This window comes from Nasonia vitripennis, assembly GCF_009193385.2.
Source record: "Nasonia vitripennis strain AsymCx chromosome 1 unlocalized genomic scaffold, Nvit_psr_1.1 chr1_random0012, whole genome shotgun sequence".
NCBI lineage: Eukaryota > Metazoa > Arthropoda > Insecta > Hymenoptera > Pteromalidae > Nasonia > Nasonia vitripennis.
The window spans coordinates 1,680,102-1,707,757 of record NW_022279600.1 but is presented as its reverse complement, the minus strand read 5'-3'; the positions used below and the strand labels follow the sequence as shown (position 1 = coordinate 1,707,757).

The 27,656-nt window shown below is 36.8% G+C and overlaps 1 protein-coding gene across 6 annotated transcripts in view; it reads right to left on the bottom strand.

Moving 5' to 3' along the window:
- Positions 1 to 27,656, bottom strand: part of LOC100117164 (protein DDI1 homolog 2) — a 361,675-nt gene that overhangs the window by 270,060 nt on the left and 63,959 nt on the right. For 5 of the 6 annotated variants that reach the window (XM_031921524.2, XM_032601403.1, XM_032601404.1 and 2 more), the window contains one exon: positions 13,548 to 13,804. In XM_031921524.2, the coding sequence (XP_031777384.1) occupies positions 13,548 to 13,803 (256 nt within the window). In that variant the 5' untranslated portion in view covers position 13,804. Of the gene's footprint in view, positions 1 to 13,547; positions 13,805 to 23,926; positions 24,109 to 27,656 lie in introns of those variants that run through there. The other variant, XM_031921523.2, reaches the window with a different exon arrangement.

Here is a 27,656-nt window from a genome sequence, read left to right as displayed (position 1 = left end):
GATGTCTTGTAGTCAAGTGCGGCGCACCTTGACCTTCCTTTGTCCGCAGCTTTTTGTTGTGCGGGTGACGAAGGTCTGTACATCATGTATACGGTGGCTTGCGCTTCCACTTTTCTACCTGCGCTCTCTTCTTCCGTTGATAGTCGCCTTCTTCTTCTCGTAGCGGCTCGATTTTCCATGCTCGGGCAAATACGAGTGCCACCCCTCCTGTCTCTACATGTACTCTCTTCTTCTGCTGATAGTCGAGTTCTTCTCCTCGTAGCGGCTCGATTTTCCATGCACGAGGCAAGTGCGAGTGCCTCTCCTCCTTCGCTGACTATTGCCTTTCTCCGATTTTGTATGTGTGTGTGATAGCGTGTAGGGTGGATTTTTCTCTGATTTAACTTATCGTGTTTTAATACTTTTAAAGATTTTACCCGCGCGTGATTTTAAATTCATATAGTTATTTATACGACATAAACAGTGTTATTCAACCATCGCCCGTATCGTCAGCTCTTTCTCCTTTCCTTCCTTTTCCTAATTATTCTAAAAGGGGCTTCTATTCTTTCCCTGCGACCTTGCTACGTATACGTGCTTTTGAACTAGCGCTCACTTTCTCTCATCCTACGGTAAGGTATTGACCTACATTTGAACTATGTCACAATTATTTTATTGTTATCCAGTTTTACAAGAACAGTAATATTGTTTGATGGCAGCACTTCCTTCTCCATTAAGTTCTACTACAATGTACACGTAGTATCGCGTACGATTTGAGTGTCTCGATTGGATTCAAGCTCTCAAAAGAACAGGATCTTGAGCAATTATATCGTAATCGTAATAGTAAGATTTCGCTTGTCTGGTTTGATATGTTCCGAAACTTATTCGATATAGATCATCTTTCGTCAGTATAGGAAATCATTCAACATTATGTTCATTTAATGAGACAAATCAATCAGTTTTAGAATTGAAATTCTTTTTTTTCGCCAAACGGCACAAAAGATTGGGGGTTTCTAAACGATTTATCATGAGCTGTGCAATCTTATTAGTATGTTCAAGGTCCGATACTATTGTTGAATAAAATGCATTGTGCAAGGCAGCAGCATTTCGGTGTTACGTCCTAACTACTCTTAATGAATAGATTAGAGCGTAATGATATTTGTAGTGGTAAAGGCTGTAAGAAATATTAATTCGCACCTAACCACTCTCACTGTTAGTAAGTAAATAGGAATACCTTACCTTTAAGTAAATGTGATGCTCAGTCAACAGAATGCAGCTTCAGGCTCGTACTGGATGGATAGTATTTCTTCGTAAACGAATTCAAAACACAAAATGTATTTCACTGTAACCCGATCGTTTATTTAAATAATTATATAAAATTCTCGTGAAATATTGTTCGCGTTTGACAGAGCTAAAATGCGATATTGAGTTTTTAAAATTGATTGTACTTTTATAGATAAGTATCGCCAATTGTCGAACCGGTGTGTTCGGAGCTCTGACATCGAACTGTTGTGGTAAGCCATGCAAGGCTTTTTTAAAACCTAGCAGATGTTCGATTTTAGTTTCGCAAGGTGCATTGAGCGAGTTTAACATAAATGTTTAGTTTGCACTTTGCAACTCGACTCATGACCGACACTGACACACTGTAACACATTCTGTCTGCAATGAATATGAGATTCAGCAGTTTTCATCAATTTAGATCATTTTCAGATATTTTAATTGTAAATGGTTTTTGATGTTAATATAAGCCGAACGACTTAACATCGGAAGTCTGTTATTGGATGGGCAATTAATTGGATTTGCCATACTTCATTAAAATACTTGAAACAATATTTAAAATGGCCATTAATTATCACTACTGCAAACCTAATTTTTGTGACAAAACGCGAGCGATTTGCTGCCATATAACTGAGTTGAGTTTGGCCAGACAGAATAAATACTGGCATTGCGACGTTGAATTCTTTAGATTTTAAGTAATCTTACAACATCACGAAAGTCCCTGTCCAGAATAAAATAATCGCCTCTTTCGAATGTATTCCTCAATTCAGGCATACTCTACATAATTTTTCCCATGATGGTTGCATTATTTTCAGTTGCTTTGAATGGTCTAACTACGTCTAATATATGACCATTGGGGCGACAATTATCATCACACATGTTAGTGCGCATATTTAAAAGCAGTTCTCGATTCAAATTCAAAAGACTTACATAATTGGGTGTGAAATCTTTGTCGAGAGCTTCCCGTGCACTTTTCATCAGCCTTATTGCAGTAGACCGCTTTCCATTAACAAAAACTTCAGCGATTTGCTGATCGGTGTGACCCGTTTTCAATTTTGCAAGGTGAATTGCAAGAGCACATTCTATATGGCATTTTTCACTAGCATGCAATGATGGCAACTGATTCAAAAGTTCTGAGAACTTTTGTTTGCTCAAACCAGTTCAGTAATTTATAACACTTTCTTCTAAATCTTAGAAGTAATCGAAGTTTACAGTGTAGTGCCTTTGATCGCTAATAGAATTTCGCAACATATCGAACATATCAGTCACTTAATTTGCCGTAACTATGTTCGATGTAGTCTTTGGAACTTCAGACCACTTGCACTTGTTGTGACTATCGCATACAAACAAAAATCTTTAGTGACCTGAACACGAGTGGTTTCTAACACACGATGTCGACCAGTACGATAACCAAATGCTCATGCCTTCTGACTATAAGTTGCTCTTTTAATGTCCAATTTGATAAAATGATCATCAAGAGATTCCGTACTGACAGAAACTTTTTCTTTCTTTTGAGATTTATTATAGTAGCACAACCAACATTCATGGCAAACAAATTTAGATGTCTGGTGGTGTTGTTGTTGAAAAAACTCCAGCGATTCACGGGTTTGTGAATGCTTTCGAGCTGTTTTTGGCAAGAACTTTCCACATGAACCACAGTGGTTCGAATCAAAGCCGGGTTACCTCGTACCGGCGGCTGGACCTCCCCAACCAGTACATTCGTCGCTCGTTGATCTGCCCCTTCAAGACGAACTCCAGAGGCCTTTTTCTTTCCGAATTTCCCTGCCATGACGGCGTAGTTAGCATCCAGGGACTTAACCAGATTGACAAATTGTACCAATGCTGGTTAAGGCATTATTATGGCACAATCTGTTACCACCGTCACCACGAGGAAGTGCTCTGGAAGCAGAAAAATTGAAAGATAGTACTTTTATGCTCTTACGAATGAATATTCTGCACTTTTACTGGTGACAGGTGACTTTATGGACGAAAAGGTGACCTTTTCTCAGCACTCGATAGTTCTGATAGTGAAGATGTTATAAAAGAATTAATCATGTACATGATTATTTCCCATTTACATGCAAAATCAGAGAAAAATTGTTTCAAGATTTAAAAAGACGAATAAATGTATTTGATGTAAGTGGGTCTGCTGGGGGGGGAGGAGGTTGGGAGCGACAGAGCACTCTGCGAGCCCGTTCGATCCTTCCTGCCCTAGGCAGGGAAAGAGGTGATCCCGAGCGCGCGTCTTCAGCGCGCCTAATAGGTGAATGATTAGCCAAAGGCGATGATGGCGTGGTGTGCTTGGCAGCGCTGAAGCAGATGGCTACCAGTGGTGGTGATAAACGCCGGCTGGGAGCAAGGCAAAGCTTGCCTGCTGAAGCGTCAACTCCCTGTTGTCTGCTCCTCGGACGGTAACTGGTTTGGCTGCTTCGCTGCGTAGAGGGTGGACACAGCACGGACTTCGCTACGTCGACTCTGAGAGATAGATAGATAGGTCTTTATTTGCTAAAAGCAAAAAATAATATAATATATATCACAAAGACTGTGTCGCATACAGTGTAACAAAAAGAGAAAATAATATTTATAAAAATACCGTCACATAAAATCACATTTCGTCATATTTAATTAACACATAAAACTTTTCTAATATTACGCTGTACACTTAAGGTTTGGTCATAGACCTATCTATATTGCACGTTTGAAATCTAAAAATACGTAATACTGGAAGAATTTTTACGGTCGTGTCTGACTAGATTAAAACTAGATTAAGATTAAGAAGGCAGCGCCAGAGGGCTCAGAGTAGGTTTCCGCATTTTTTTTTTATTTATCACTCGCTTTCGCTCGCCTTTGATCGATGTGCCAAGGTGTAGTTTAAATCAATTGTTAAACTCGAGGAGCGTGGGGTAGTTGGGTTTACGCAATTTGGTTTTGGATTTTTTCCTCGGTTCGCTCCCCTACCTCCGATATGCCGTCGTATTTCATTATTTACTTGCTATACGCGTAGAGTAATTGGGTTTGAGCATTTACATTTTTGATTCTTCATTCGCCTTCCTCGGAAGTGCCAAGATATTTTATTTATTTATGTGGCTACGCATGGGTAGTTTGGTTTCCGCAATTTTTTTTATTAATTACTCGCTTTCGTTCGCCTTTGATCGATATGCCAAGGTGTAGTTTAAATCAATTGTTAAACGCGGGGAGCGTGTGGTAGTTGTGTTTACGTAATTTGGTTTTGAATTTTATCCTCGGTTCACTAGCCTTTCTTCGATGTGCCAAGGTGTAGTTTAAATCAATTGTTAAACTCGGGGAGCGTAGGGTAGTTGGGTTTACGCAATTTGGTTTTGGATTTTTTCCTCGATTCGCTCCCCTACTTCCGATATGCCGACGTATTTCATTATTTACTTCCTATACGCGTAGAGTAATTGGGTTTGAGCATTTACATTTTTGATTCTTCATTCGCCTTCCTCGGATGTGCCAAGATATTTTTTTTATTTATGTGGCTACGCGTGGGGCAGTTTGGTTTCCGCATTTTTTTTTTTATTAATTACTCGCTACGCAGGCCTTTGATCGATGTGCCAAGGTGTAGTTTAAATCAATTCTTAAATTCGGGGAGCGTGTGGTAGTTGTGTTTACGTAATTTGGTTTTGAATTTTATCCTCGCTTCATTCGCCTTCCTCGGAAGTGCCAAGATATTTTATTTATTTATGTGGCTACGCGTGGGGAGCTTGGTTTCCGCATATTTTTTTTATTTATCACTCGCTTTCGCTCGCCTTGATCGATGTGCCAAGGTGTAGTTTAAATCAATTGTTAAACTCGGGGAGCCTGGGGTAGATGGATTTACGTAATTTGGTTTTGAATTTTATCCTCGCTTCACTCGCCTTTCTTCGATGTGCCAAGGTGTAATTTAAATCAATTGTTAAACTCGGGGAGCGTGTGGTAGTTGTGTTTACGTAATTTGGTTTTGAATTTTATCCTCGCTTCATTCGCCTTCCTCGGAAGTGCCAAGATATTTTATTTATTTATGTGGCTACGCGTGGGGAGCTTGGTTTCCGCATATTTTTTTTATTTATCACTCGCTTTCGCTCGCCTTGATCGATGTGCCAAGGTGTAGTTTAAATCAATTGTTAAACTCGGGGAGCCTGGGGTAGATGGATTTACGTAATTTGGTTTTGAATTTTATCCTCGCTTCACTCGCCTTTCTTCGATGTGCCAAGGTGTAATTTAAATCAATTGTTAAACTCGGGGAGCGTGGGGTAGTTGGGTTTACGCAATTTGGTGTTGAACTTTATCCACGCTTCGCTCGCCTCCCTTAGATGTGCCAAGGTGCAGTTTAAATCAATTGTTAAACTCGCGGAGCTTGGGGTAGTTGGATTTACGTAATTTGGTTTTGAATTTTATCCTCGCTTCGCTCGCTTCCCTTAGATGTGCCAAGGTGTAGTTTAAATCAATTATTAATCTTGGGGAGCGTGGGGTAGTTGGAGTTACGTAATTTGGTTTTGGATTTTATCCTCGCCTCGCTCGCCTCACTTAGATGTGCCAAGGTGTATTTTAAATCAATTATTAAACTCGGGGAGCGTGGGTATTTGGATTTACGAAATTTGGTTTTGGATTTTTTCCTTGCTACGCTCCCCTACCTCCGATATGCCGACGTATTTCATTATTTACTTGCTGTACGCGTAGAGTAGTTGGGTTTGAGCATTTACGTTTTTGATTCTTCACTCGCCTTCCTCTGATGTGCCAAGATATTTTATTATTTATGTTGCTACGCGTGGGGCAGATGTGTTTTAGAATTTTAGTTGTAGATGATATTCTTGTTTTTATCCTAATTTCTTTACTTTTGTAAATAAAACGGTATAATTAACTTTTTTTGAAAGATATAATTTATTACACTTAATAAATCATAATCCTTCAATTAAAGTGAAAAAAAAATGTTCCATGAACGGGATTTGAACCCCGCTCTCAGTAATATCGGCTCTTCGAGCTGCCTCCGCTTATCTCGTTTGAACGAAGCAAGAGCGCGATGAACCAATAGGCGCGCGGGAATGAATTGGGCTACTGCGCACGCGCGGGATCCCGGGACAAGATAGTCTCACGGTCGTAGACCTTTGCTTTGCTTCCGCGTAGAACAGTGTACTAGATGATACACACCTATAGTTAGCAATAATGTTACAGGAAACGTGAATGTCCAATGGGTTGCTTGATGGATATCATATAAATAAAATTTTTTAAATATTATAACAAAATTACAACTACTGAATTGTATTAGCAATGCCTATGGTAGGTTTATTATATACTAACCTTAACTCATACATTCAACAATTATCGACATACACGTAATATTTTTACTAAAACGAAAAACGTTAATTTAAAGCTTAAACTTAAAATCAAACTCAAGCTTAGATCCAATTACAATAAAAGACCCCACACGGAGCTATGATCATATGCGACTTTCAATATTGTAGAAGTAAAGATGTCGAAGCTGTGGTGGCTAAGGCGCCGTGCTATCGTTTGTTATGTTGAAGTTCTAATCTAGCTCTTGGAGCTTTTTTATTCGTAGTTAAAGAAACGTATTTATTTAACCACATTTTATTGATTTACAGTTGATTTTTATTGAAATTTATAATCGAATTAAGGGCTATAATTCGACTCAAGGTGGGAGGATGCTCTTGAGTCGAGATAAGGCGCTTAAGTTACGTCTTATAAAGGGAGAGAGCGGAATTACGTAGCCGAAAAACTTTCACATCAATACAAGCACATTCAGGCCTATTTACATTACACACTTACACTGGACGCGGGCCTATCGTGCCTATTGTGACAGCCTGAAGCATAGACAATAAGAGTGGTGAAGTAGAACAAACACAAATATGATCTAAACACAAAGTTGTTATTGTGTACGAGATTTACATGTACACATCTCTCGCACATATATAGTTAGCTAGAAGTTCTTCTTGCTCAACTAAATTAAAAAAACACTCAAAATTTGTGGTAGAAACTTTTTTTGCGTTTAGCCGCTTAGTTTGCTGAAGCGTCAGAGCAGATACGAATATTAATGGAATACTGCTGAACTGTAAGATTACACTTTACAAACACGTGCATTAGTTAATAAAGCTGCATTAAATAATTATAACAGATTCAACTAAAAATTAAATTATTCAAGCATATGCAGAAGTTGAGAAAATTTGCAACTACTTAGAATTAATAGCAGTTAAAATAAACAGTAGCAAACCAATAAAGTTAGAAACCTCCTGGAAATCTTCCCATTTCTACTTACCTTGTAACATCTGAAAGTTTCTACCTTCTCAAAATTCATTCTCTACCCTCAAATCTCTTAATTCAATCTTGAACCTCGTCCTCTCTACTCCATAGCTGCTGATCAACAACTAAGAAGAGTGAGGGCGAATCCAAGGACGTCGGAAGAGTAAACAGCCTAGTAGTCCTTTCTCGGCTGGAAGCTGCTCTACCGACCAAGGCTAGGAGTCATCCAAAAATACGCCTGGGGCTGCAGACAAGCCAACCGGCTGAGATCCCCCCTGGCGGGCAAAGAGAATCGCCACCAGCCGAGCCAACGCCCAGCGACCACAAGCAAAGCGTTCAAAAGCAAAGCCGAAACTGTCGAGTCCAAAGATTACTCAAACTTGGACTGCAATCGCTCGATCTCCAATATTGTGAACACAGGAAGAATCTCTCTCTCTCTCTCTCTCTCTCTCTCTCTCTCTCTCTCTCTCTCTCTCTCTCTCTCTCTCTCTCTCTCTCTCTCTCTCTCTGTCTCTCCCTTCTTATACCTCTGGTGAGTAGATTTGACAGCTCTGCTGATCGTCTCTTTTTTCACCGTTTTCCTGCCGCATCCTGTCTTCGGGCCTTCTTTTGTTGTAACTCGTTGCACGCGCCGAATTGCAACCTTCACAGTGATATATAAATTGCTAGAGACTGCAATTCTTCTCTGTCATCTTTCGGGTCTGCACTATTCCTGTGACACCTTGCTGCATCGCCACCCCTGCTCAGTAATCGATGCGCTTGACTGTACGGTCCTCAGGAGAGACGTGGCACCCGTCAGTACCATGGGGAGGCTTAGTGCGACGAACAACACCACCAGAAGTGACGGCAGACTACCACCATTAGCCGTCGCCCTTTCCTCAAGCGCACTTGCCCGTTCGATTATCATCGCTAAACCGAGAAAACGTAAGCTTCACACCACTGAACTGGATGCCAGCTTACTGGAGGAGGCAAAATCTCTGAGCCCGGACCATCAAAGGCTCATAAACATAAACAAGCTACTCCCTCCAGACGTCCACAAGCTATGTTCGAAGGCTAGGTTAGAGGTCAAGAGGAAGCAGGGTTGCCAAGAATACGTGAGGGACGGGAAACTGTACATGCGATACATAAAAGTATCTCCGTTATTGGATGATTATTTACTGTATAGACGCGACAAAAACAGGATCAAAGGAAGTGTAGCCATTTATGTACACATCACTGTCAGTTAGTGTTATCTCGTAATGGTGATTGGAAGAGTAAGCCAGGAAAGCCTGAATACCTTTTCTGTGAGGTATCGGCAAAGGGAGTTCACCTATCTTTGTGGGGGTTATGTATCGTACATCCTATGCTCCTTTCTTTTAAGGTTCTAATTTTATTGACCAACTAACAACCCACATGCACAACTACTCCACAAAGGTCATCATGGGTGACTTTAACTCAGACCAACTATCTTTATCTGAAGACACCAATTTCATCAGGGCCTTTAATAATGAAAACTCCCTCTCATAAATTCCGTATGGTACCACCCATCACAAATAGGGTTCTGATAGCTGGCTTGACCTATGCCTAATTGATAAGCGGGATCGCCTGCTATCTTACTGGAAAGAGCTTACCTATCATCAATTGACATGACCTTATCACGACCACTCTCGACGTACAGATCCCACGCCACGCACCTAACACATACACTTACAGAAACTATAAAGGAATCAGTGCCGAGAAGCTTAGGGACTATATTAGCGCATGTGACTGGTCATCCCTCACTTCTTTATCACTCGACGAATGCATCACAATGCTTAACACTAACCTAACGAATGTTATTAATCATCTGGACCCATTATGGATCGTGAAATCGAGACGAAAGCGTCGCTTGTGGTTTACTACGGCTTTTCGTGACCTCGCATCAGAAACGGGTACTTTACAGGCGTTTTAAGGTTTCCAGGCTCGATTCTGATCTGCAAATCTATAAACTAACTAGAGACAACGCTCACAGACAGTTTGAGAAAGCCAGGCTGAATTATTATTATTTAGGCCTGTCGGCCATGATTGATGTTGCCAAGATCTGGAGAGAGCTGGAAAAACTTGGAATTACTTCCTCCAAGGCTCCCTTACCCTCGCGCTTTTCTGCAGGTGACCTTAACAAGCATTTCAGCTCAATCTTCAATGATCCGCTTGATCCTGCTGTTGAGGATTATCTGCACATCCTGGAAAGTCTAGACCTTCCTGGACATTTTAAGTTCAGCACTATGTGTAACTGAATTAGACGTGTTAGCTGCAGTATTACATTTTGACACTCAGGCCAGAGGGAGTGACGGCATCCCGCAGGTTGTTATTTCTAAGGCAATGCTAGTACTCGCTCAATCACTTTGTCGAATCTTCAACCTGCCTTTGAGTAAGTCAAGCATCCCCTTTGCCTGGAAATTGTGGCTTGTGCGCGCAATTAACGAGGTTAGTTCACCAATAGCCCTGACTGACTATTGTCCGATTTCTCTCTTCTGCCTTTTCTTCAAGGCCCTGGAGTGGCTGGTGCACAGGCAAGTCTCGGAGTACCTTGAATCAAGGCTCTTGCTCGACAACCTGTAAACAGGCTACCGCACTGGCCACAGCACACAATCTGGCTTTATTAAGCTAACTGACGATGTCGGGGTAGGGGTTAACAAAAAGAAAGTCAAACTTCTTTTTTTCGACTTCAGTAAGGCGTTTGACACTGTGTGTCACGTCAGGCTCCTGAGAAAGCTATCCACTTTCGGCTTTTCAAAGCAAGTCATCCGTTGGTTTGCCTCCTATCTCACTGGAAGAGAGCAAACCTTTGTTGGTGACAATAGCAAATGTTCTTCATCTCGACACCTTAACATCGGTGTCCCGCAGAGTTCTGTCCCGGGTCCCTTGCTGTTTGCATTGTACATCAACATCATCGGTTTCTGCTTAGATTTTAAAGTCTCCCATCTAATCTACGCAGATGACCTGCAAATTTACAGTCAATGCCATCTTAAGGAGCTCGATTCTTGTTCTAAGAAGATGAGTGCTAACGCCGAGAGAATAATGGGTTGAGCTGTCAAGTTTGAATCTTCTGTGCATAATCTGGGATTGGTGCTTGATTCTAAACTTACGTGGACAGGGCACGTCACACCAATGTAAGCGTGTACACTCACCAATGTACAGGCTTTACTTTTTTAGAAAGACTACCAATCTCAGACTGCGCAAGTATTTAGTGCAAGCGCTCTTTTTTCCGATAATCGACTACTGCTCACTTGTGTACTGTGACCTGATTTAAGAACTTGCCACAAAACTAAAGAGACTCATGAATACAGGGATCCGTTACATCCATGGTGTAAGGAGAGACGAGCACATCTCCCCGTACAGGCAGGAGTTGCAATGGCTGCAGAAAGTACTTTACTGCTTGCTTACTGCGTAAAATGTTTAACTCAGCAGTGCCATCATATGTACTGGCCTACTTTGACTTCCGCGCACCAATCTGGCCTATAAGAGGGGAGGTGACACCCCTAGATATCCCGACCTTCACGACGGAGACGCTGAGGAACTCTTATGGCAAATCTTTAAAAAATGGATTTAGCGGTTGCTATGTAAAATTCACAGCTCGATATTTTTATTCAACTTATATAATTACCAACTTATTAACAAATTCAACTTATCAATATATTACTATTTAATGCATTATTAAATTAATATTTAGACAATACATAAGATTAAGGAACAATATTTTCTTTCATTTCTGCCAAGATAGTAGGTGAGGTAGACTTACCTAAACACGAGTAAACTTTTTACAACTGTCGCACTAAAAAAAACCCTCAATTATTTATCATCTGATATGTAAGAAACTCTACCATGTTAGCTGTGGCAACAGAGATAAAGAAACCGCTGCCAATTCTGTGGCATGTAGCTTTCATCAACATTATGTATTGCTTTAATATCAAAATTGTTTTTACTCCTTACATAATTCTATACAGTTTTTGTACTTTTCTGTTCAATGGATAAAATGATTTTCCATTTTTTGGCGAATAACTCATTTTCTACTTTAAATTGATTCCATTAACAAAAACGTGTAGACTTTTTTTATTAGTAGCGCCAGTGTAGAACGTTGTAAACATTCAGTATAGCACCTTAGTTTACAAGGCTCATTTATTTATTATATAAACAAGTACCTTCGTTTGGTTATGACATACACAAGAAAAGCCGGTGCCAATTCATTGGCACGTAACTTCCTTCAACTAAATTTATGGATCTAATAAATAAAGTATTGTTTTAATATACAGTATAATCGGTCTGCTAATGTATGAAGCGGTTTTCGATACATAATATATAACATATATAAGTTTTGGATGGTTCATTGTCCAAAAGTTTGCAGACCCCTCTATTTTTTTATTATAGAATACGAACGCTGCCGTCAATTTTTTTCACGGAATATATCAGTATTACATGAATTCATAGGGGAGGACTTTAACAACGTGCAACGACACCCCTATAAGAGGAAGCAAAAATTTTGCGAAAAATCAGTTTCTACATTTTAGCTCTTTACTTAAGAACCGCTTGACGAAATTGTTTCAAATTTTAGGAACATACAGCATTTTTTATAGTAAATCACCAAATAAAATTTTGAAGCATTTGACTGCATTATTTTAGAAATAATATTTCTTAGATTTAATTAATTAATTTAGAAATAAATGAATTAGAAAATCTAAGGAATCAAAAAATTAAAAAAAAGGAATATCTATAGAACCATAGGGGTTTGAAAGCTGTGCAATGAACTTAGCCAAAACACATAATATATCTACTTTTTCCCAAAATCTCAAGTGCAATAAGGCTTTTTTACGTCCATAATCAAGGAACAAAAAAAACTCATTTTTTTCAGTTTTCGATTTATTATTGAAAAAATAAGTGGTCAAATCACTTGAAATTTTAATGTATATAGTTTGGCACGTGACCCATCGACATGCTTTTTTTCGTGAAGTTATGATGTTTAGTTTCAGAAGTATGAATTAAAAAAAAATAACCTTTTTCATCTTATCTGCTGAACAAAGCGGTCGATTCCGAGGACCAAACAAGGAAAAATAGCTAATTTTATTCTCTTTGAAATGAATTTTAGGTGTATTGTTTGTAATAATAGGATGATTGAAAAAAAAACGCAAAATAGTGTTTTTCAAAAATCAAAAAATAGCCAAAAAAAAACTTAAGAAAATAAAAAATAACTGTTTTTTCCGAATTCAGAATGTCAAATTCTATATTCAGCGTGTCAAATTTTATTGATATTGACAGAGCAGTTCCAGAAATATTACGGTATACATACACACACATGCGCGCGCACGCACACACACGCACATCCATATGGACATTTTCTAAAAACACTTGATTTGAACTTCTAACACACCAAAAAGTATTTTCTGGAAGTTTTGACGAAACTCAAAATTTTACTATTGCAAAGCTTTCTCTAGGAGGAAGCAAAATTTATGGGGGATTTTCTCCTGCGTATAAAAACGTTTTACAGGCTTGGACACCCTTAGAGTCGCCGATACGTCACAACTTTATATGAACAATAGTTTGAATTGACGCAAATGGAAATGAGCAGGACTGTTAAAAATCAATATAATTAATGAATATACCAGCAGCCTTAGACGCGCTTTACACAACTGATACAAAAGGCTCAGATGTAGGCTATCTCTTTTGGCGACAGATCGAAATTTATTTTTTCCTAAAAGTTTGAAATTTAGAATCTATTTATATATCGAGCGCTAAAACAATCAGGTAAATTTCATAGATTATGTCGTACACCGGAGCTGTAAAGGGTTCTAAGCGAGTAAAATTTAAGAGATTCTCAATATCAGTATCTCTTTAAATTTATTTGAGAATCATTTTCAGATTTCAGTTACTATAAATATTTTCACTTTACATTTTACGTTCTCATTCAAATTAAAATACAAATTCGAATTTAAAATCGACCAGCACACGCGCGTTTATTTGTATCTTCAGAACTTGAAGATACAAATTTAAAAACATGCATATGAAGTTTTTAAAGAATAAAAACGTACCATTCTGAGAAAAAAAAGGATCTTTATTCATCTGACGTATTCTTTGCAAAATCACTGCGTCTTCATCGTGTATACCGTACTGTCGAAGAGACATCTTTGAATCTAATAACGGTTGTCCATTGAATAAAATGACAATTTCGTGTGCAGCAATTCCACTTTCGACTTCACAAAATGCTATAAAATTTTCCAATTCCAAATCTTCACTGACATCAAGAACAAAAATCTCATCACTGAGTGTTGTAACCGTCACCTTCATTCTAAATTATTATTATAGGTATCAGTTTGTTAATTAAATAATCGCAGTATAGAGCATAATAATAATAATAATAATAATAATAATAATAATAATAATAATAATAATCCCTAAGTAGATTCATGGCTAACACGCCGAGGTATGAGCGGATATTAAAAGACATCGAGGGAATACTCTCGGTATAGAGTTAATCAGTTGAGAGAATGCTTCGACTTACTCTTGACTAATGCGGTTACGGTTGTGAGTTTGTCAGTCCCCGTGTCTTGCAATCGTTGTTTACTTGACTATACACAGTAGGTTCCTAACCCATGACAAGCCTTGTGAGTTTCATAAAGCTAATTACATGTGAGTAAAAAGAATAAAAATTAAAGAAGTATAAGTGCCAAGTGTAGGAGAGTTAAATAAATAACTCTCCTACAAAACATAAATACTCTAAAAGGCTTTCGGAAATCAGTCTCGGATAAGGGGAAAAATTTTGAAAAATAAAGATATAAAAGGAGAAAATTACGAATTGATTTATAATAAAAGGTAAAATTTTAAAAACCTAAATTTGGAAATTCCTAAAAATATTGTTTTTGCAATATTTTAACTACATATGTCACTTTTCGTAATATTTTGATTCAAAATTTTGTTTCAAAAATTTTTTCATTTCAGAATATCAGTTTATAAATTTTAAATTTCTTATCTTTACCCTTTCTAATTTTTATTTTTTCAAAATGTTTACCCTTGCCCTGCAGCCTCTTATACCTATTACTTTCACAATCTAAAATTGGCACTATTAATAAACAAGAAGATTTTCAATTGATAAGTAAACAGTTCCTTAGAATCAACAGAAAGCTTAATAATAATTTATGGTTTAACTAAAAATTAAAATTAATTATACTAGGAGGGTGCCCCCCTGCTCGCTCCGCTCGCCATCCCCCTCATTCGTCGTAGTAGAAAAACAAATGTTAGGTATGTATAGGAAATAAAAACTATAGTAATTCAACTATATTATAAATTGACTTCCTAATATAGAGAAAAATTACTGCCCCTCAATTATTGCCTTTCAATTACTCAGGGACAGAAAAAATTTGTTACTTACTATTCTACTAATTTTTCAAAGTTTGATCTTTTTTTTGTTTTGGATTTTCTTAACCAATCAAAAAAAACCGCTGCCAATTCATTGGCACGTAGCTTCCTCCAACTAAATTCGTAGTTCCAATAAATGAAATATTGTTTGAATACACAGAATTTATTATTGTATTCAAATAAATAATCCACACACGCAAAAACGCTAAAATCCAAGTCGAGACGCACAAGGGCAATCGTATGCTCTGCTGTCGCATATATTATAACAGCGAGGAATAAGCTCAGTGCTCCCCATAGCTATAAATATAATAGCTGATGTTAAATTCGTCGTTGATTCTTGTTATTCCTCTGAAGTCTCCGTTTCTATATACATACATGTAGCTCTTTATTCCCGAATCGCAGGGGATAAAGTACTAACTTTATGTTGGAGCGTGTTAAAAAATGTTATTTTTTATAATATTGGATCTGATCTATTTTTATAATAATGAACTGACTGAACTCAAAAAAAAAAAAGAATTACAAATTTTACCAATTGATTCTATTAATTTAATTATTTTACTAAAGTAGCAATTTTCTTAACAAAATACTATGGTACTTACCAGAACGAGGGATATAAAAGAAGTTTATCGTACATGAGCAGGTGAATGGGAAAAAATTCGCAAAATACGCAAAGGCGGCCTTTAACGACATGCAACGATACTCCTCTAAGAAAAAGCAAGTTTTAAGAAAAATGGCTTTTACATTTTAGCTCTTTACTTGAGAACCGCTCGACGAAATCGTTTAAAATTTTAGCAGCATGCAGCTTCTTTTTATGGTAAATTACCAAATAAAATTTTGAAACATTTGACTATATCGTTTTACAGTTTTACTATAACATTTTCAAACAAATTTGAAACCTTACTATCTTAAGAACCATAGGGGTTTAAAAGCTGTGCAACGAACTTAGCCAAAACACATAAAATATCTACTTTCTCCCAATATCTCAAGTGCAATAAGGACTTTTTACGTCCGTAATCGAGGCACAAAAAACACTCATTTTCTTCAGTTTTCCATTCATTACTGAAAATAGTATATTGTGCAACTAGGGGGGGAAATTGGCTTTTTGTAGCGAGGGTGAGGTTTTAAGCACGAGTTCAAAAATTTTGAAAATACTTATATAGACACACACATCCATCGGGTAGGCTGCAGAGTGAGGAAAAAACTACTCCCTTGGGAGGAAAAACTTTTTCCACCGAATGGAGTAGTTTTTTCCCGCTGCTAACAAAAACTCGATTTTCCATTCATTTTACATGCATGGAAAGTGGCCTTTTTCGTGCACGTATCATGAAAAATAAGTTGCCAAGTCATTCTTAATTTTAATGGGATATAATTTGACATGTGACCCAACGACATGATTTTTTTTGTGAGGTTATGATGTTTAGTTTCAGAAGTATGAATTAAAAAAAAATAACCTTTTTCATCTTATCTGCTGAACAAAGCGGTCGATTCCGAGGACCAAACAAGGAAAAATAGCTAATTTTATTCTCTTTGAAATGCATTTTAGGTGTATTGTTTGTAATAATAGGATGATTGAAAAAAAACGCAAAATAGTGTTTTTCAAAAATCAAAAAATAGCCAAAAAAAACTTAAGAAAATAAAAAATAACTGTTTTTTTCCGAATTCAGTGAAAAGATGAAAAATTAATATTTTCCGATATCATATTTATCTTTAATTTTAACACCTTGAAATTCTCCAGAATATACACGAACAAATGCTATAATTATTTTTAAAGATTTGTCGCCTACGATAAATGGCTCAAAATATTCCCAATTCTCATTAACATGATTTACAATTTTTGCTATAATTTTCATATGATTTTCTTCCGTATTAAACAAAAAATACGAAAAGCAACGAAATAAGCAATTGCTATCTCCAAGGATTTTTTTTCTATTTCACATTCTGACATTTTATTGGATATTCTGTCTAGCTACTATGTTAAATTTTTATAGATTGATAATACTCAACTTTCAAGTTGAGTATGGTTCTCTTTATCTCTCTTTTCCTCTTTCTCACTCGCCTTCTCTCTCTCTCTCCTTCTCTCTTTCAAATGATTGCAGCCTGGATTTAGTATTCCGCACAATAATTTATACATAAAAACTCGCGATTTAATTTTGAATTCAGTTTTATAGGAAGAACCAAACTATTTGTGCATATAGCATTAAAAAATCGCGAGTAAAACTTCGAATTTAACTCAAACGTAACCAAATTTTTGACGCGACGTGAATAAAAAGCCGCCAAGAAGATATATAACCACTGCGAGTTTGAACATAATAGATTTTCGAATATCGAATACAATTAAAATTAGAACTGCAGTAGAAATATTTTCAACGTATAAATTACTACCTATTTTAAAATTGGAGATTGGCCAACGAAGCGAGTTTAATTAAAAAATCAATCATTTTGGAATAAACAACCAAATCGTACTAAGATTTAAAAATTATAAAATTGAAATTAGGTGATTGGCGAGCGAAGCGAGCAGGGGGGTACCCCCCCTAGTCAACTATTAAAAGTATTATAAATGATATTACGGATTATTTAAACCTGAATATTCATTGAAAATCTAAGTGATTCATACTGGACACCACTTTTTGAAAAACCCCAAATCGTGACTTTTACAGTGTTTGCAATAATTAATTATTGACTCTATATAGGGTCACGAAAAATTTTATTTTTATAGAAAACGGGTCAAGGAAGCTGTCTGTTTTTGGCCACTTATTTTTTCTGGTTCTATCAAAAGTTACAGGCAAAATTATTAAGGTGATTCATACTCTGAACGACTCTTCCCTAATTTACGATATAGAGGTGATGAATTGCTGTGTCCTTGCCATATTAACTTTATTAGATCGACCGAGTGACGAGAGGGTTAATGCTATACTTAGATTATTGTTAGATAACCTTTTGGATTTCACCTGTATATATACTGAATTTACGAATTTACTTTACTTTGACTCGAGCCCCACGCTTCACTGTTTGCGTCACGCATTCAATAATAAAATCGTGTCTTATAATAAAATAAGTCTTTTAACTTTTCCATTAAAATCTTTGTCGTGCTCCTAGCTGAGAGTTGCGAGAAAGACGTTACTACTCACTGCTAAAACGACAAAAACGCTAATTGATGTTCATGTAGATACGCTTTTTCTCTAAAAACACATAGTGAATTATTACGTTCGTACACAAAAAAGAAATAGCGATTTTTTCAATGTTTCATTTTGCCAAAAAATCAAGTTTTGCAGTTAGAAAGCTGTGAGAGAGATCGCCCTATAGATCGCAATGGTCAGAAGATTTCGAGGAAATCATCGGCGGTTAGTGAGTCATACTTTCAACCGGCAGCTTCTACTTGCAACGCAGCGTATCCTACACTACGAGCGAGGTACATGTACACCGAAAGAAGCATATAGTTACCTGCACGTGTGCATCTTGAAAAGAATAAGAATTGTTTTATCTGTGATTATGGCGGTCAGTCGTCTGTCATCTTTCGACAAGCTGTAATTAAGTACATAAGAAGATATAAAACATGAACATCGTCCCCTATACTATACAACCTGCTAACATCATCGTTATCAGTAACTGCAGTAGCAAATACAACAGTAGACATAGCTTCAGTTCCAGAAGTGGAACCAGAAAAAGCTCTGCCGCTATCATCTACCATTGACATGGAGATAGTAAGCGATACGGAAGAGGAGCTTCTATGATTCCTACCGAATCCGCTCTTAGACAAGGAAATCACGCATGACAGCTACAAAAAGGAGGAGGAGAAAGTGGTAAAACATAATGTAGTTATTGTACGCAAGAATTTAGAAGTGGTATATCGACAATATTTTTGCGACAGCAGCTATAATATCTACTAAAAGACCCGTACGCCAGAGTGTAATTGCGAGGACATCCACAGAAGCAACGATCGATATATATATATATATATATATATATATATATATATATATATATATATATATATATATATAATTAATCAACTATTAGAACTGACAACCAGTTATAAATATATAGGTTAGTGAATGAGATGTCAGGTAAAAAAGGGAGGGTGATATCTCTTGGAGCTTAGTTAAACAATTATAGCTATGCTAGTAAAAGAGAGAGAGAATTATAATTGATTATGCATATATAATTGATTCGAAATAATTTTATCTATCAAACGAAAAAGTACAAGAACTTTATAGAATTATATATGAAGTAAAAACAATTCAGATATTAAAGCGATACATAATGTTAAAGGAAGCTACGCGCCAAAGAATTGGCAGCGGTTTTTTCGAGGTTACTAGTAATAATTAATTCTCTGAAGTTTTTGTTATTTAAATAATAGTTAATTGTAACATGCATGAACAAAAATTATATTTCTATACATGTGAATAGTTTTCATGCATTAACCGTCAAAGAATGCGAATAGCTCAAATGGTAGAGCATAGATTTCCACGCCAAGGGTTCAAATCTCGATCACAGAATATTTTTTATTTTGATCCTTTTTTATTGCTAATTATCCATTTTCTTAATTTATAAATATTGTTTTAACATTTTTAATAATATTCCTAAATTTTACTATAAATCACGAGATAGTCACGCGATTATCACGTGATAACCACGTAAAAATTGATCGAAAATCTCACGTGATTTTCGCATGATTTCCACGTAGTTATCACATGATTTTTTTAGTAGGGTTCTGCTCCCTTTAATTTTTTATTCCTTTGCAACATCAAGCAGCGACTCATAAAAGCGTACTCATAAAAGCAACTCTTAAATAGCGCAAGAGAATTGCTCAAAGAGATGCTGACAGGTATTGAATCTCAGAGAGGCATTTCTTGAATTTGGAAAGAGCCTTTATATAGTTCAGTCGTAGCAAGTGGGAATAGCTCCACAAGATAGCTAGGTTTGTTGCGGGTGAAAACTTTATACAAAGCTAGCCCAAGGAAATATTCACGCGTCTGGGATAGGGATATTATTTTTATATGCGATTACGATAGATATGTGGTATAAACATAAATACATAATCCAACTGAAAAAAAAAAATAAGAATTAGGTACACTTATCCGATAAAGAATGGTTCACAAAAAGTGACCGGGTCGTAAAACATTTCACAGAAATTACATATAGGTATGAAAAAATGATAAATATTTATATTTATGTAATTTTTTTTATTAGTTGCTTAGAAATAAAGTATATGTATACATGTATCAAAAATACAGTAATATTGGTCCAGATGTGTCGGATGCTGTGAATGATAATCTTTTTAGAGGAAAATGGCAAATATGTTTATTTGTATTTATAATCTAAATTATTTTTTAAATCATATGCGCCACATAGATACATATGTATGTTTTACATATATCATTAGAAGTGATCTTAAGATTTGGTCCAGATAAAAGAAATGCTGCAGATAATCATTTGTGCAGATATGATCTTGTTTTTTGAAGATATCTGTTTGTGAATAAGAAATGACGACTGCTGTATGTATTCACGTATATCACAAGACGTAATCTGCAGATTTGGTCCGGATAAAACGATGCTGCGAATAATCATGTGTACAGATATAATCTGGTTTTCAAATGATATCTGTTTGTGAATAAGAAATGACGACTGCTCTATGTATTCACACATATTACAAGACGTAATCTGCAAATTATGTTTGGATGAAAGCGATGCTGCGAATAATCATCCGTGTAGATATGATCTGGTTTTTTAAAGATATCTGTTTCTGAATGAGAAACGACGATTACTTTATATATTCACGCATATCACAAGACGTAATCTGCAGACTTGGTCCGGATGATAGCAATGCTGCAAAAAATCATCTGTGAAGATGTAATCGCATTTATTAAGGATATCTTTTAGTGAATGAGAAATGACGACTGCACTATGTGTTCGCGCATATCACAAAATGTAATCTGCAGATTTGGTCTAGATGAAAAGGATGCTGCGAAAAATTATCTGTGCAGGTATGGTCTGCTTTTTGGAGATATATGGTTGTAAATGAAAAATGACGACTGCTTTATATATCCACGCATATTAAAAGTCTTAATCTGCAGATTTGGTCCGGATGAAAGGAATGCTGCGAATAATCATCTGTGCAGAAATGATTTGGTTTACTGAAGATATTTGTTTGTGAATGAGAAATGACGACTGCTCTATGTATTCATGCATATTACAGGACGTAATTTGCAGATTTAGTCCGTATGAATAGGATGCTGCAAATAATCATTTGTGCAGATATGTTCTTGTTTTATACCTGTTTTCGTAAAGAAGCCTGGAAATGATACTATTATTAATGATTATTTATATTAATATTAGTTGTAAATTTGCTTTTTGCGTTTCGCATGGTGGAGACTGTCGTTATTTATTAATTGTAACATTCTTTATAATAATGCCCGCATTACAAATTATTCAGAAATGTGTCATCACATATATACAATATACAGGGTGACCCAATTTAAACGGGCACCGCTCATAACTCGTCAGGGACAGCCACAATCGAAAAAATGGTAGAGACGAAAGTTGTAGGATATCGAAGGGGCAACCCGATGGTGACCTTGGATTTGACCTTGAACGCGTTTTTCAAGGTCATTTGAAGGTCAACTTTGGATTTTTAAATAGGAACCCCATTCTTTTATTGCGGGAATGGAAAGAGCGGTAAATTTTACGTTCAGAATGGTATGTTCGGTTGCGGCACTGAAGGTCATCGCAAGGTCATGCAGCCAGAATGAAACCCCGCCTACGTAATTCCTCTAGCAACGCCAAATTAAAAAAATTGGTAGAGATTAAAGTTGTAGGATATCGAGGGGACAACCCGATGGTGACCTTGGATTCGACCTTGAACGCGTTTTTCAAGGTCATTTGAAGGTCAACTTTTGATTTTTAAATAGGAATCCCATTCTTTTATTGCGGGAATGGAAAGAGCGGTAAATTTTACGTTCAGAATGGTATGTTCGGTTGCGGCACTGAAGGTCATCTCAATGTCCTGCAGCCAGAATGAAACCCCGCCTACGTAATTCCTCTAGCAACGCCAAATTAAAAAAAAGTGGTAGAGACCAAAGTTCTTGTATAGGGGGGGGGGGGGGGGGGAGAGAATTGTGACCTCGAATTTGAGCCAGTCCTACAAGGTCATTTCAAGGTCAAATTATTTTTTTTGAAACTTTACTTTTACTTTGTATCCGAGATGAAATCCCTTCTTAGATGTTCTCTGTCCAGCGGCCAAGACGCAAATGAGCCCTCGCTAGCGTCCAAACATAAGTCTCGCTATTCCCCGAATGATCCCTTCCGACGGTTAACTTGCGAATGACTCCTCTAGGTGGTCGCCACCTACCTACCCGAACTCCTGATGTGCGAAAAATAAAAATGGCTCCCGAAATAAGCCTTTTAAAATAAGTCCCGCGCTCAGTCTTGCCACCGCGACTCCGTCGAACCTTCCCCTACGACGCTTAACTCACGAATGATTTTCAAGCAGGCGCCCCGGCCCCGCGCCGTACCTGCCGCCCGAACTTTCGATTTGCAAAAATAAAAATAGCCTCCGAAAATTGTCGAAAGAGTCTCACACTCGGCCTTCCGCCAAAAATATTATTTTTTTAATTTGGCGTTGCTAGAGGAATTACGTAGGCGGGGTTTCATTCTGGCTGCAGGACATTGAGATGACCTTCAGTGCCGCAACCGAACATACCATTCTGAACGTAAAATGTACCGCTCTTTCCATTCCCGCAATAAAAGAATGGGGTTCCTATTTAAAAATCCAAAGTTGACCTTCAAATGACCTTGAAAAACGCGTTCAAGGTCAAATCCAAGGTCACCATCGGGTTGTCCCCTCGATAGCCTACAACTTTAATCTCTACCAATTTTTTTTAATTTGGCGTTGCTAGAGGAATTACGTAGGCGGGGTTTCATTCTGGCTGCATGACCTTGCGATGACCTTCAGTGCCGCAACCGAACATACCATTCTGAACGTAAAATTTACCGCTCTTTCCATTCCCGCAATAAAAGAATGGGGTTCCTATTTAAAAATCCAAAGTTGACCTTCAAATGACCTTGAAAAACGCGTTCAAGGTCAAATCCAAGGTCACCATCGGGTTGCCCCTTCGATATCCTACAACTTTGGTCTCTACCATTTTTTCGATTGTGGCTGTCCCTGACGAGTTATGAGCGGTGCCCGTTTAAATTGGGTCACCCTGTATATAAAAATTTATATACAGGGCGAGTCATTTTAATCTTTAATCTCAATTATCTCGTTGGCAAAGCACGCCAGCGAAAAAAGTTTCGGGTAAAAGTTTTAGGATTTTTCCCTGGCTATCTGATGATGACCTTGACAATGTCATTGAGCATGACCTTCAAGGTCATTTCAAGGTCAAGTCGATTTTTTCAAATAGAAACCCCTACTTTTGGCACCAGAAATGGAAAGAGCGGGAAATTTTACGTTCGAACATGTGATTTTGGAAACAAATCATCTTTTGTGCGAAAATTACCTTTGACAGCCGAACCCAGGATGCACCATCGAGGAGGTTGTCAAAAGGATTTAGCATCCCATTTTTTGTTTTATTTTTTTTTTATTTGTTTTTTTTTTCCCTTTTTGTTATTTTTTTGGTATTTTTATGGAATGTTAACTGGAGTTAAACATTGATTAATTGTTCGAAACCGTCGTTTTTTGGATGCAAAGATCAAGTCGAGCTCTGAATTGTCTTGTGGTTCTAAGTAGAACATCTCGAGGGATTGCTGCACAAGCTGTACGAATGCGTTCGATCATATTATCTCGCATTGTTGGCCTTTGAGCATAAACAACATTGTTAAGATATTCCCATAAGTAAAAATCGGGAGGGGTTAAATCAGGTGAACGAGGGGGCCAGGCAACTGGGCCACCTCGCCCAATCCACCTGCCATTGTAGCGGGTGTTTAAATAATCACGAACAATGCGTGCATAATGTGGTGGTGCTCCATCTAATTGGATCCACATTCTTAGCCTTGTGGCTAGGTCTACATTTTCTAGTAATTCAGGTAAAATGTCTCGAAGTAATCTCAAAAAGTTTACCCCATTCACGTTCTCTTCAAAGAAATAAGGACCAATCAAATAGCCATTGATGATTCCACACCAGGCCATAACACTCCAGCGGTGTTGATTGTCTATGGGCCTGAACCAATGAGGATTTTCATCTGACCAATAATGGCAATTATGTCTATTCAATTCTCCAGTGTTTCTGAATGTTGATTCATCTGAAAAAAGAACGTGCCTGAAAAAGTCTTGATCTTGTTGAATCATTCGTATTGCCCATCGACAAAAACGTACTCGCAAAATCATATCATTTGGAGTTAACTGTTGTGTTAATGTTATGTGATAAGGATGATATCTTCTCGCTCTCAATATTCGGGATGCTGTTGATTGAGGTATACCTATTTCTCTTTCTATTTGTCGAGTACTAATGTGAGGATCAAGATGAATAATCGCTAGAATGGTAATAACACGAGGATCGTTTTCGTCGTATTCATGATGACGGCGTTGACGAACAAAAGCTCCATTTCGAGCTCTCTGAGTTAAGGTTTGAATAGTAACATTACTTGGGTGTCCCCTATTGGGATAGCGTTCAGCATAAAGTCTGGTAGCTGCTGCATAATTATTTCGACTTTCTCCCAAAATCATGATCATATCAACGATTTCGTTGGGACCATAATCAGCCATGATCAAAATCAAAATAATTTGTTACAGACCAGTAAACAGGGAAACAGATTTTTTTCAATAATAATTATCGATTTACAAGAAGTAAAAAACACGATTAAGCTTTTCTGCACTAATTTGCTATCTACATAACTGTTAAGAGTAGTTCACTCTCAAAAATTGACACTAATACAAAATAATGGAATGACTTAACTACATCAAGAATTTTGAAAATTGACACCAATACAAAATAATGGAATGACTTTGAAAATTTTTGAAAACTGAAAAAATTACGAAAATTTTAGAAAATATTGAAAATTTCTGGAAATATTGAAAATTTTTTCATTTTTGAACGCATGTCACTCTCTTTTCATTTATGGGGCTAAAAGTAGGGGTTTCCATTCCAAAAAATCAACTTGACCTTGAAATGCCCTGGAAGATCCTGTTTAACGACAGGGTCAAGATGACCATTCGTCAGCCGGGGAGAAAACTGAAACTTTTGTGGGTAACATTTTCTCCTTGAATGCATTCGAGTTCAGCTAACCAGTTGTACTGTTATCGGCATGGCCAATGACCTTGACCATTGCATTCAAGGTCAAGGCAAGGGCATATTCAAACGTAAAATTTCCCGCTCTTTCCATTTCTGGTGCCAAAAGTAGGGGTTTCTATTTGAAAAAATCGACTTGACCTTCAAATGACCTTGTAGGTCACGCTCAATGACATTGTCAAGGTCATCATCAGATAGCCAGGGAAAAATCCTAAAACTTTTATCCGAAACTTTTTTCGCTGGCATGCTTTGCCAACGAGATAATTGAGATTAAAGATTAAAATGACTCACCCTGTATACATATATATAAATTATGATAGTGTTAATATATCGCTACATAAAAAACTTAACGATTACTGATTTAATATTAATACAATTTATTATTAAGTATATCTAACATTTGAATTTTGAATATAGTTTCTGTGACGATTATTTGGCCAATATTTACATTTCTAATTTTAATATAATTACGTTGAATTCTTATTTTATTTACAATTATCAATATGACATATGATATTTAGTTTTCAGTGATAACTTAGTTATTTAATATGTAATTTAAATTTTAGTAATGTACTATTAGTGAAGATAATTTAGCAGATTGATAGAAAAGTAATATTTTAACAATTCATAATTAATGGCGATTACTTAGCTAATCAATCAATATATGATTTATAATTCAATTATGTATAATCAATGGCGATTACTCAGCCAATTAATAAATAACTTAAATTTTAGTAATGTACTGTTAGTGGAGATGACGCAGATTTCAGTAATGTACTAATAGTGAAGAGTTCTCAGCAAATCAATACATAATTTATACTTTAGTATTGTTGTATTAGTAGCGATTACTTAATCAATCAAAAGATACTCTATATTTTAGTAATGTTTTAGAATTAATATAATTTATTTCTGAATATTTCAGAATAGACTATTTATTTATTTTATTTATTTATAGTTTATTTTCAATGTACAGATTTCTCTTTTTACATTTACGCCCTTGTCTCTTTCTCTTACATTTTCACTTATAACTACTTATACTCAACCCCTTTCTTAGCTGCTCCTTTTTACCTTCTCCGTATTTACATTTTTTTTACATTTTCCAACGCTATTTACAATATCTACAATGTCGCTCGCTTTTTCGCTTCTTATCTACCCCTTCCCTTTTTCTTTCTCTCTATCTTTCCATTACTCCCTCTCAGTGTTTGCCCTGGCTTCTTCCTCAAATCTCCTGCTATATCTACACATTCTTTCTTTTAATTCTCCTTTCAGTGTCCTGCTCAGACTCCTCCTGATTTCTTCCTCCTCCCCAGTTAACCCTAATTCCTCAATTTCTTTTATCCATTCTTCTTCCATTTTCTCTCTTGCTTTTCCGCATATCCATATATGTTCTACGCTTTCCTCTTTTTCCTTGCAGACCCTACATTTACTATCCTGAAACCCCTTTTCTTTTCCCCTCCCCACACTCCCACATCTTAACCTTGCCCATTGTTCCTTTGTGTCCCCGTTCCATTTTTTAACTTCCCAATATTCCTCCTCTCCTAGCTTTTCCTTACATTCCTTGTAATTCCTACAGAAATTTGACTTTTCTATTTTACTCTAGTTCCTCTGTACTTCCTGTTCTTCCTTGACTTTTCTCCCTTCTTCTAATTTACTTCTTATATCTTCAATTTCCTTCCCTTCTCGCAACCAGTCTAAGCTCTCTCCATCTCCCACCTCTTTTTTCACCAGCCTTTTCCTTCCCCATTCCGACGGATATCCATTTTTCAAATTCCTTAATTCCTCTAACAAGCATATTTTTGGCGACCTTCCCTCTTCCATTTTTATTATTTCTATCAAATAATTCCCTGCTCTTTTTCTCGATTCTATTTCTAAGCTAGTTCTACCTACCTCCATTTTCCAGATATAGTCTGGTGTGTTTCTATTTACCCCTAGAGCCATTTTCACGTACCATCCTTGTACCCTCTCTACCTATTCCCACCTTTCCCATCCCCATAATTCTGCTCCATAAAAACATCCTGATTTCACTATTTCGTCCATCAAATACAATCTCCCCTTTAGATTATCTAACCTCGCCCTTTTCCAAATTCCCCACACCGTATTCATTGCTTTCCTAACTTTCACCGTCATTTTTCTTACCCGTGTCCCCACTGTCCCTCTCGAGTTGAACCAGAAACCTAAATATTTATATTCCTTAACAATTCCCAGTTCCTCTCCATTATATTTCCATTTTTCAGCCTTTTTCCTTCTCCCCCTTTTTGAATTACCAATATTTTCGTTTTTTGAGTATTTACCTCTAACCCATTGTATGCACTATATTTCTCCAAACTATAAAGCATCTCTTGTAACCCTTCCCTCGAATCCGACACCATGGCTACATCGTCCGCGAATTTCAAACAGTAGATTTTCTCTTTCCCTATAACTGTTCCTTCCTCTTTCCTTTTAACTCACTGATCCTCCAAGTCTTCTATATATATATATATATATATATATATATTGAAAAGAGTTGGGCTCATCGGACACCCCTGCCTTACCCCCCTTTGTGTTCTAAATTTCTCCGAGATT